The 11,924-nt window shown below is 40.6% G+C and overlaps 1 protein-coding gene across 7 annotated transcripts in view; it reads left to right on the top strand.

The window, feature by feature from the left end:
* The first annotated feature begins 2,127 nt into the window (after positions 1-2,127).
* Positions 2,128-11,924, top strand: part of ZNF35 (zinc finger protein 35) — a 43,419-nt gene continuing 33,622 nt past the window's right edge. For 5 of the 7 annotated variants that reach the window (XR_008298128.1, XR_008298124.1, XR_008298125.1 and 2 more), the window contains exons 1-3: positions 2,133-3,678; positions 6,041-6,349; positions 7,334-7,478. Coding sequence is in view for 2 of the 7 variants with exons in the window: in XM_015078674.3 (XP_014934160.1) it covers positions 6,158-6,349; positions 7,334-7,478 (337 nt within the window). In the remaining 5 variants the exon portion in view is untranslated. Of the gene's footprint in view, positions 3,679-6,040; positions 6,350-7,333; positions 7,479-11,924 lie in introns of all 7 variants that reach the window. The other 2 variants (XM_015078674.3, XM_053221821.1) reach the window with 2 other exon arrangements.

Consider the following 11,924-nt stretch of genomic DNA (forward strand, 5'->3'; position numbering starts at 1 on the left):
AGTATTTTTCGACCTTCAAATTTGAAACCTAGCAGAAGGTGAATTTCAAAATGGAAGGACAGTCCTATGTTGCTTTCCTTGTTCATAGGGAAAAATCCTTAACCCCAACCCCTGAGCTAATGATCCCTGCCACTTTATTCTCAGTTCTGATCAACATTTCACCATTGCTGACATATGAAAGGTTGTTACTCAAGAAACAACATCCTGTTCCAGTACTCAGTTTACTACATAAGGTTCACAAAGAGCCGAGTTCTTAAAGCTCTAACTAAATCAATTCAGAATCTACCTCTGAGTAATCAGGCCCATCACTCCTTATGAACCAATCTTAGATCTAATTCATCCTGTATTCTTGAGTTGCTAATTTTATACTGTAATTTTCAAAATTCCCAATTCTGTAACTGGTCTATAAAAAACCTTAATATCAAGATTGTGTTTCTAATACTAGTAGTATTAAAGTGGCGTGTTGATAAATGATACTAATTCAGCCCCAGAGTTCCTTGAGGTCTGGTTCCCCATTAGACTGAAAGGTACACAGGATTGAAAAGTGGAAGGAGCGCAAGATTTAAAGTCGTAAGGCCTGGATACAAGTCAGTTTCTGTCACTTGCCTTGCACAAATGCCTTCATTTCTTGAGCCTTGATTTATCTGTTAAACAGGAAGGTGAAAATCTACCTCACAAAGTTGTTATGAGGTAGTGAATATAAAGCTGCTTTCTATTTGTGCTACAGGAGAATCATACTGATTGTATAATAATTACAAAGGGAAGGAGGTACTTTTAACAATGGAGAAGCTGGCATTCACCTCTTAACCACTTAAAATACAACATCATTAAGACTGAGGCAACCTACATAATGTGCCTCCTCATGTGGTGCAGTAAGCCAAAAGTATAACCTGGATTTATCAAGCTTCTTAGACCTATTGCCAGTTTACAGGAAATAAAGGAGGCAGAGGAACAAGATAAATGGCACCACAAGAAAATTTAGAACACAGGATATTGTATAAGAAAACTGCACTAGATTCTTCAAAAATATGATGAAAAAGGCAGGAGGTGATAATTGTTGAAGCCGAAAGAGTATTGGGAGTTCATTGTACTGATGTCTGCTTTTGTGTATATAGTAACATTTCCAGAATGAAAAGTATAAAAGTGGACAAGGGAGGTTTTGTTTTTTTTTTTTTTAACTTTTTTTTAACGTTTATTTATTATTGAGAGACTGAGAGACAGAGAGACACAGAGCATGAGCAGGGGAGGGGTAGAGAGAGGGGGAGACATAGAATCTGAAGTAGGCTCCAGGCTCTGAGCTGTCAGCACAGAGCCCTACACGGGGCTCAAACTCAAACTGCAAGATCATGACCTGAGCCGAAGTCGGTTGCTTAACCAACTGAGCCACCCAGGCACCCCAAGGGAGGTTGTTTTTAAAAGGCATTAAAGAGCCATAAGACAGAAAGAGACTCATACAAATGCCCAGTTGATTTTTGGCAAAGGTAGAAGAGCAGTTTAGTAGAGGAGAGAGAGCCTTTTCAACAAATGCTGCTGGTGCAATTAGATATCCATAGGCAAAAATACATACATACGTACATAGGAACTATGACTAAGCAAAGAACTCTTAGACTTATATCAAAAGCAGGGTCCATAAGAAGAAAATGATAAATTAGACCTCATCACAATTAATTTGCTCTGCAAAGAAACTTTAAGAGTGCCAAGACATAACGGACTTGGGGGGAATAATTGCAAACCATATATCCAACAGGAGTTGTTTTTAGGCTGTATACAAAAATCTCAAAACCCACCAATAATAAATAGATTCAAATAGAAAGTGGGGAAAAGACATGTAAAGATTTCACCAAAGAATAGGTAGCAAATAAATGAAAAGTTGTTCACTACCATTAGCCATTAGGAAAATAAAAGTTAAAAATCACTGTACACCTATCAGAATAGCTTAGAAAAAGGGGACAAAATAATATTACTACATGTTGGCAATGATGCAGAGTAACTGGATCTCATATGTTGCTGGATTGTTAAATGGTACAGACACTCTTGGAAACAGTTTGGCAGTTTTTTTTTTTAAGCCTCCCCCCCCCCCCGCCCCCTGCCTTTTTTTGAAGAGCTAGCATGTTGAGCGGGGGAGAGGTTGGGGGGGTGGGGAGAGACAGAGAGAGAGACAGACAGAGAGAGAGAATCTTAAGCAGGCTTCATGCTCAGTGTAGAGCCTGATGCAGGGCTCAATCCCATCATCCTGAGATCATGACCTGAGTCAGTCAAGAGTCAGATGCTCAGTCAGCACCCCGTTTGGCAGTTTCTTAAAAACCCAAACATGCATTTACGATATAACCCAGTGTTTGTACTCCTGAGCAATTATCCCAGAGAAATGAAAACTTATGTTCAGAAAAACATGTATACAACTTCATAGCAGTTTTATTTGTAATAGTCAAAATCTGTAAGTAACCCAAATAGCCTCAACAAGTGGCTAAAACAGTATTATATCTATACCATGAATACTTATTACTCTACAATAAGATGGGATGAACTAATGCTGCAATGACAAGTGAATCTCAAAATTATGCTGAGTGAAAAAAAATCCAATCTCAAAAGGTATTCTGTATGATTCTATTTATATAATCTAAAATGACAAAACTATATAGAGATGAAAGATTAGTGGTTGCCAGAGGTTGGGGATGGTGGGAAGGGACAGCAGGGAGAGGGAAGGGTAACACTTAGGAAGGTCTTTGTGGTGTTGAAAGAGTATATCTTGATTGTGGTAGTGGTTACACAAATATACACGTGATAAAAAGTAGAAGTATACACAATGTACAAGTGTCAATTTCCTGATTTTTATACTAAACCACTTATGTAAGTTGTACTTGTTGAGGGAAACTGGGGGAAGGGTATCATTTTTCCAACTTGCTGTGAGTTGAACTCAAAATGAAAGGTAAAACAAGACCCTAAAAAACCATGACCAAATGCACTGCGTGAAACTGATTTGGAAGAACAAAATTATGAAATATATATTTTAGGGTGGTTGGGAGATTTTAATATGATTGGATATTAGATGATATTAGGGAATTGTTAATTTTCTTACCATTATGTAATGGTGGTATAACGTTTGGAGAATATTATGAAAGAATGCATATTGAAGTATTTGGAATGAAGTGTTTTGATGTTTACAACTTTCAAAAAATTTTTTTCAGTATATACAGAGAGATCAGGCAAACGTAGGCAAGTGTTGAGTCCAGATGGAGGATACAGGTACTCATTGTACCATTCTTTAAACTTTTCTGTACTGTTGATATTTTCAAAATAAAACGTTTGGGGCAAAATTATCAGGGCGTTCTACAGACGAATGCTTTGTAGCTTCAGGCTCCTGCGTGCACGCCTCGCTCAACCACTGCCGAGCCAGGGGATGTCCCCTTTCCTGAGGCTTTAGGGCCACAGTCCACCTGCACCCTCCTACGCACTTTTATTCCCATCCCTGGTCCGCAGCGATACTGGACACCTATCGAGAAGACAGCACCTCCGACATTCCTAGAGAGGCCGGCCTGGGGACTTGGGAAGCCGGAAGCCCGTCTCCAGGCACTTCCTGTCCGGTCATTGTTCTCGCACCGGTAGGCGCGGGGCGCATGATCTAGCCTATGTTCTGCTGCGGAGCCCGCGAGCTCTGGCCCGGCCTTTCCGCGGTGCACGGTGAGTGGGGTCGGCGGGATTGGGCACGGACCTTGCAGGCGCGGAAGGGGCCATTAGAGGGGCGCACCGCCGCGACCTTCCCTTGGGGCCTAGGCCTGTCTATCCCCGGCGGGCTCCGCGTCCCTCTACTTCGGGAACACGGCTGCAGCCTACCGGGGTCTGGCCTGGGGGAGCTTGGACACGGACAGCCCCAGGGGCCAGGCTTACTCCGGGAATAGGGCTTACGGTATGGAGGTGGGGGAGGTAGGTTGCCACGTTGGGAAAGAGGGAAAGGACACTGAAAGGGAATCCCTTGATAAGGGACTCTGCTGTGTGGGGCTGGAGGCGGATTTGAGTTTGGTCAGCAGGCCGGTAAGAATACTCACAGTGGGCGGTCTTGCTTATACACAGGTGAAATGAATGTTAAGGGCCTTTCCGCCTGGTGGAATTCAGCTAGTCATAGGAAAAATAATCATCCAGATCGAGATTTGTTACAGGAGTGAAAGTACTATTGGGTTATTCAGGAAATTGTGCACACTACATTGCTAATAAGTTGACATAGGAGAAAGTATGTGATCACTTCAATAGTAGCAAAAGGAGACTTAGTAAAATTTGGCATTCCCCCCCCCCCCCCCAGTAAAACATCTGAAGGGGAATAGACAAATTTTATCTATTCGTAATAAACTAAACTAGTAAGATTGTTTTTCTCACATGTTCAGCAAAGACCGCTGGCTTGGGTGTGATAAAGGGGTATGGTTAAGTTGGTGGTGGTGTGATTTGATGTGGTCTTTTTAGAAAGCAGTTTAGCGCTATATGTCAATGCTTGAACTAGTATCCCTCAATTCTAAAGGAATAATTCAGCAGAAGAAAAGGCTATTTGCACAGAAAAAAATTTAACATTAATTATTAAGAAAATAAATTGGAAACGATCAGAATTCCTTTTACCAAAGTAATGGCTTATAAATAGTATTGGTTAAGGAAGTTATATTTAGAATACTATGCCAGAATGAAGTAACTCTGTATGTACATATATTGAAAGGTCTAACACTGTGGAATACTATGTGAAATAAAGACATTGAGTTCAAAAAACAAAATGCAAGTTGCTGAAAAATGTACAAGTGTGTTCTAATTTCTGTTTTGGGAAAATAAGCAGTATGTGTAAAGGTGTGCATATCTGGAAATGCAGAGAAACCACTGATAACTACCGTGTGCGTGTGTGTATGTAGGGCATATATTTGATTCTATGTATTTTTCTCTTTCTTGACTCTTTTTGGATGAGAACAATAGAATTAACACCAGTAGGTTATTGTATACCTACTAAAAGTGATAAGTATGAAGACTGGCAACATAAAAGTCTTTTTTTTTTAAATGTTTTTATTTATTTTTGAGAGAGAGTGTGAGCGGGGGGTGAGGGGGGGCTGTGGAGAGAAAGGGAGGCAAGATCTGAAGCAGGCTTCAGGTTCTGAACTGTCAGCACAGCCCAACACGGGGCTCAAACTCATGAACCACAAGATCATGACCCAAGCTGAAGTTGGATGCTCAACCGACTGAGCCACCCAGGTGTCCCAAAACATCTTTTTTTTTTTTAAATCTTAAGAGTAATACAAGACATTTGGAAGAAATGGAAAAAGTAAACATCAAACAAGAATCTCAAAACTATCTGTAATTACATCACCCAGAGGTGACCATCTATCTCTAAATGTTGGTGTCTAGACTGTCAAACTTTTTCTTGAGTTTCTTTAGTTCATGCTCTTGTGTATCTTTGGCAATTAAAAAAGTTCTTTGTGTTGTAATAGTCCTTCTTAAGAAAAACAACAAAACAATGATGGTGGGGTGCCTGGTTGGTTCAGTCAGTTAAGCGTCCCGCTTTTGATCTCAGCTCAGGTCATGAGTTCAAGCCCTGCATTGGGTTCTGCATTGGGTGTGAAGCCTACTTAAAAAAAAAAAACCCATGGCAATAATTGTGAAAATATATATATGCCCATAGTTAAAAACAAGAAGTTTATTAAGTCATAATTGTTAGTGTGGTTGAGGGTTTGCCCTTAAAAGAAGTGTCTTAAATTCTGTGCTATACAGTAGTTACCTTTTTGGAGGTGGAGTAGGGTTGATTTTTTTCGTTATTTTCTGTATTTTTCAAGTTTTATAATAAAAATATGTTAACTCTATAATCGGGAAAAATCAGTAAACATTAAATAAAGCTGTTTGTAATGTGATTATGATGGGAACAAATTACATGTTTGCCGTTGAACCCTTTCTATCCTATGAGGGAAGAGCAGAGCAGACTCTTGCTGCTGTGGCTACTGTGTAGGCACTGGGCAACAGTAGGCTTAATGGCATCCAGGCACACCTCTCCTTGATGCTAACAATGTTTTCTGGTTTTCAGTAGACAGTATCATCCTGGCCCTGAGAAGAAACTCAAGAAGAAACTTAAAGATTAGATGGGGCTTGACCTCTGCTGGGCAGCCCCCAGCTATAAGAGTTCCCCTCCTGAGCAGAGACGATGACTGCAGAACTGAGAGAGGCCATGGCCTTAGCCCCCTGGGGCTCAGTGACAGTGAAAAAGGAGGAGGAAGAGGAAGAAAACTTCCTAGGTCAGGCATCTAGCCAACAAGTGCACTCGGAGAACATCAAAGTCTGGGCTCCTGGGGAAAGTCCCCAGACAGGCCTTGTCATATCAGAACAGGAGGAAAAGGTAAATAATAGTCTTGGAGGAGGGAGGAAAGAGAGACCTGAACACCTCAAGTGGTTTCAGAGGGAACTGTTCCTCTGCTTCCACCTGGAGTATTATTTTCAGGGTAGGGCTCAAGTCTGTTGTCCTTTGGTATGTAATAGAAACAGTCTCTTCTGACTGATGGGACATTTATTGCTTTCTGTAAATCAGTGGTTCTGATTTTTGCTGCACAGAATTACCTGGGGAGCTTTTTATAAAATCGTGATGCTCATGCTATACTTGATTCCAGTTAAGGGAGAATCTTGGTCTGGGACCCAGACATCTGAGATTTAAAAAAACAAAAAACAAAACCCTCTTCAGGTGACTCTAGTCAAGGTTTGATAGCTCTAACATATGCTTCTCAAATTTTAATATGCATAGGAATCACCAGGAGGTCTTGTTAAAATGCAGATTCTGATTCAGGAGGTCTGGGTTAAGATTCTACACTTGTCACAAGCTCCCAGATGATAGTGGTCTATGGATCACACTTTGAGTAGTGGGGCTATACACTATACAGTGGCCCTTGATGTTTTCAGAAACATTCCTTACTATCACTAGCCAGATGAGCTGAGGTTCCCCAAAGATCATAACCTTGCTTCTTTGGTCTTTAGACCTCAGAAAACTCTACCCTGGAACATCTCCCCATGTGTTGCTCTTTTGTCATGCACCCACTAGCAAGTCAGGCTTGGATGCCAGAGTGGCCAGTGAAGTGAAATCAAAGAGATAGAGAAGAAAGTCACAGGCTGGATTCTCTGCCTAAGTCACCTTGGGGATCAGAGAAGACTGCCTTTATTTTCTGGTTTTGTTGTTTTATTTAAAAAAAAAAAAGTTTAAAAAATGTAAAAAAAAAAAAATCTTTTATGGTGTCCAGGAATAGGTACTTTTATGTTCTCATCTTTAAAACTAATCATACTGCTTCCCATTGACAATTTTCTCAGAAATCCACCTGTGCTTACTTGTCTCTAGGATCCAAACATGTTCTGGAACATGGCTGTAGTCCTGAAAGCAACACAGGAGGCACCTCCTGCCTCAGCCCTTGGCACCTGCTCATTATCAGGGACTCTGGCCAAGAGTGAGATACTGGAGACACATGGGAACATGACCTCTCTAGGTAAGGTTCAACCCCTGATTCAGAATCTGACCATTGGGGTTTCTCAGAATCCATTCAGAGACTGGTGGTCTTGTCTCCCAGCTTGAAAAACTTAATAAGAGTATTGAGGTATTGAAACCATCAGGGAAAGCTGGATAATAGAATGGAGAAAGATGCCTATGCATTTGTCACAGGAAATGCCATATTTTGCACACGGTCTTAAGACACCAGACAAACACAGGCAAACTCCAAATTCACCTTTTAATCCCATTTATTGTTTCATATCTATTCATACATGGAGACACAGCCTGTTCATATGCTTTGTGTTTATCATAGGTCAGTGAGCCTGCAAGAAAAGCTAGCTAAAGTAGGAAGGGTCAATTTTTGTGGTGATTTTGAGGAAATGCCCTGGAGATGTTTTGTTTTTATAGATCTTTATGCAGATTCCAGAGGATTTTGAACAGTTGTGTCAGCCATATTGATGTTCAAAGCTAGGTCTTCATGGTTTTATCACCTGGTTTTCTTTCTAAGCTGGGACTCAGGATATATCTGACAAGCAGTGGAAGAAACTTACCTATGAAAAAGTGACGTGTAACTGTGGGCCAAGAATATGGTAGCTGTGGGTCCTGTGTTGTAGAAGTAATCCCTGCATGACTGCCAAGGCCCCTCTGGCACTCACATTCTATGTCAGCTGGGTACAGGGCTATGCCTGAATATTTTGAACCCACTCTGGTCCCTAGCCCATTCCTCAGGCTGACCAAGTTACTCACTTTCTTAAACCACTGTTGTGGGGAAAGTTAAAATTACCACCTTTCATTTTCTTATCTGTTCCTTAATCTTTCCCCCTAACTCTCAGCAGCTTCTATTGCCCACTTTCTGCTCTCTGTTCCATTCTCTCTGATGTATCATCCCTTCTTTCCTGTTTCCTTGCTTTATCAGTCATTCAATGTCTGAACTCCAGCAGTGGCACCCATATACTAGGAATGGTGACTTTGTTCCTTCTCTGCCTCTTACCTCAAGACCCTGTTCCCAGCCAAGATTTACCTTTCTTTGTGCTGCCAGACGTTTGCATAGCTGTAGGTAACAGCAGGGATATGAGCTCTAGGAATTGAGAGAGAGATCTGAGTGTAGTTGCTCTCCTGCTTTTGATAACTCTGTGACCTTGAATGAGTCTTTTCTCTCTGGACCTCCATTTCCTGTTCTGTCAACTTGGGTGTACTGATTCAGTAGATACAGGATTTGTTGGGGGCATGCTTACTATGTGCTGGGTAGTGTGTTGGGTGTTGGGGATACACTGAATGAGACACAGTCTTGCCCTTTTTAAAATTTTACTATTTTTTTTTTAAGCTCCTACACAGGTGAAAGAATAGTTTCATCTTGATGACAAAATTGTATAATATACATGAATGTGCTTTGGAAACTTTGATGTGTTACTGAGCTGTTAATATCTGAGAGAGTTTTATCTACAGTTTCCTATGTATTAACTAATATTGACTTCATTAAAGTTTATACATTTAAAGCCAAGTTTTTAAGCATTTAAACCTAACTCATTTTTATTTCACTTCTACATCTAGAAAATTTTTTTATAAAAATGAGAATATTTGTACTTTTTCTTTAATTCATGTTTAGTTAAGCTTCAAGTTTTACAGATTAAATTTTTAAGCTTTTTAAAACAGGGCACCTAGGTAGCTCAGTCTGTTGAGTGTCTGACTCTTGATGTCAGCTCAGGCCGTGACCTCATGGTTCATGAGTTCAAGCCCCCTGCCGGGCTCTCCACTGACAGTGCAGAGCCTGCTTGGGGTTCTTTCTCCCTCTGTCTCTTCCTTTCTCTCTGCCCCTCTTCTGCTCACGTGCACACCTCTCTCTCTCTCTCTCTCTCTCTCTCTCTCTCTCTCTTTCTCTCTTTCTCTCTCTCAAAATTAAAAAAAAGAAAATTTTGTACTTTTTAAAAGATTTGTTCCACCTACATATCATTTTTTTTAATATAAAAATTTCCTTATTTCTATTTTCTTAAAAATATATAAAATGTATTAAATTTCAAATTTAATATATCCAATTTTTTAAAACATTTCAAACACCTAAGTAGCTAGATTTACAAATATTACACTTATAACCTAGATAAGCACATGGCTTTTGTAAGTCTAATGAGTTTGTAATGACATACAAAATTAGTAAATTATCTTTCATATGTCAGAACACATTCACCAGCTAAGATGGCAGGCTTATTTATATAGCATTTCATAACTCTTCTTTATAAAAACATGAAAGAGGGGCACCTAGGTGGCTCAGTCGGTTAGGCGTCTGACTTCGGCTCAGGTCATGATCTCACGGTCCGTGAGTTCGAGGCCCGCGTCGGGCTCTGTGCTGACAGCTCAGAGCCTGGAGCCTGTTTCGGATTCTGTGTCTCCCTCTCTCTGACCCTCCCCTGTTCATGCTCTGTCTCTCTCTGTCTCAAAAATAAATAAACGTTAAAAAAAAAATAAAAAAAAAAATGAAAGAAAAGTATTGATTTCAAAACTTATTACTTTGTGCTCTAGTTGATCACAAGTATGTTTTTAGTTTATTTCTATACTTATTTCTATACTAGGATTACAGTAATCTTTCAAGATCCAAAAGAGGAAAAATAGCATCTCAAACAAGCCAGGGGTACAGGTTCTCAGCCGATGGCTAATTAATTAACCCAAGGGGATTTGAGCTTGAGTACACAGAATGGGCCTTCTTTCCTTTTCTTAGACCCTGGGCATTGGCCTAGATCCTAGCTCTTACTTTATCCCTGTGATGAAACTGTCAGGTAGCCACTACATGAAGACCTTGTAGGCCTAAGTTGTATCCGCTTCTGTAATAATTTTGACATAAAGCATGATGTACATATAAAGACTTGTTTCTGTTATTCTAATTGGTCCAGTAGTCCCCATCCATCTTAATCTTTCATGTCTTTCTCGTGTTCTAAATATCATGGTAAAAAGGGTAGAGTGAGGTTAGGGGAAGTGAGGTCATAGACTGAAGTATTCTTAGACTTGGTTTTTGTTGGAGAGATGCTTGGTGGGGATGGGAGGCCCCCAGTGTCAGTGATGGCTGGTGCTAAAGGAAAGAAGAAGGAGATGGAAAAAAAGCAGAGTGGGAGACATTAGGAGGGAAGATTAGGTGAGATGTATGGGATAAAGAAAAGTAGAGAACATGGAAGAAAGTAATGGACAAAAGAAGAGCAGAAAAGACATGAAACCATACAGGGGAAAAAAAATCAGAATATTTCACACACAAATTTTAAAAATAAAAACCAAGAGAGGACAGATGAAGAGGCAGTAGGGGAAAGGGGTAATGGGAAAAAAAGTAAAATAAGAAAAAAGATATGGTGACAAATGTGACTAAGGGTGGTGAGCGCTGAGTTGTGTATGGAATTGTTGAATCACTATGTTAATACACTTGAAACTAATATATCAAACTATGTTAATTATATTTCAGTTAAAATAAAGAGAAAAAAAGAAAATGATGTAAGGGCAGTAAATCTACAGGGAGAAAAATAGATTTAAGAAAGACATCAGAACAGTAGGAATAGAAATAACTGGAAAAAGGCTAGCATTTCTGAATTTGTTGTTACATTCAGTGCTCTGCTATATGCAGCCCTCAGGCATTCCCTTTTTCCAACACTGCCCATCTTATCTGAATGATTGTGATGGGAATGTCATATTAGTGTTGTCTTAACCAGGCAGCCAAACTGGACTGTTTCCCTGCCCCCCCCCCCCCCCATGTTGCTTTGTACCTCAACGTGCCTGTCCCAGTCACTCATCTCATAGATTAGAGAGTTGCACTGGTCTCTGCTTGTGGGATGTTGTGTAGATGCAGGATTGACCAGCTGCAGTTGCTTCATGAGCTGCAGCTCACAGCTTTCCTGCTCACTTCTAGGCTGACAGCACCAGTGGGAGCACTTCCCTCCACTGCAGGCTTGCCTCCCACTGCTGTTTGCCCTGGTTTCATGTGCCTTGTCTGGGTGGTGTTTCTGAGTTTGGTATATTTAAAGTTCTGTGAAGGGTTCCCTCTACCAACACTAGGTATGGATGCATGGATGGACATTCCAGGACCAAGAGTGGTAGGGGTGGAGAGGAGACAAAGAATTATGGTGTTGCTGACTGCAGGACTTCTTTTTGACACCATTAGGGTTCTGAGGCAATGTGGAGCAGCCGGAAACTAGTCAGAGTTTTAAAACTTCAGGAAGTTTTGGTGTTTTCATGATAATGGCATAATGGAGCAGGCTATACCATGACTCAATCTTAGGAAGGTCAGCTTTCCTTGACATAAGGCTTTCATATGACATAAGACATAAGCTGTTTGTTTAATACAAGGATTCAGCTGTTACTGTTCACATTGTTCTTTAGTCCTTTCTGATGTTGCCATCTGTCACCATAACAACTCCTCTCCTCTAAGGTTCATCTTTGCTCCTGGGCCCCAGCACTTAGACTCACAGCACTA

Source organism: Acinonyx jubatus, chromosome C2 (genome assembly GCF_027475565.1).
Source record: "Acinonyx jubatus isolate Ajub_Pintada_27869175 chromosome C2, VMU_Ajub_asm_v1.0, whole genome shotgun sequence".
In the NCBI taxonomy this organism is placed as follows: Eukaryota; Metazoa; Chordata; class Mammalia; order Carnivora; family Felidae; genus Acinonyx; species Acinonyx jubatus.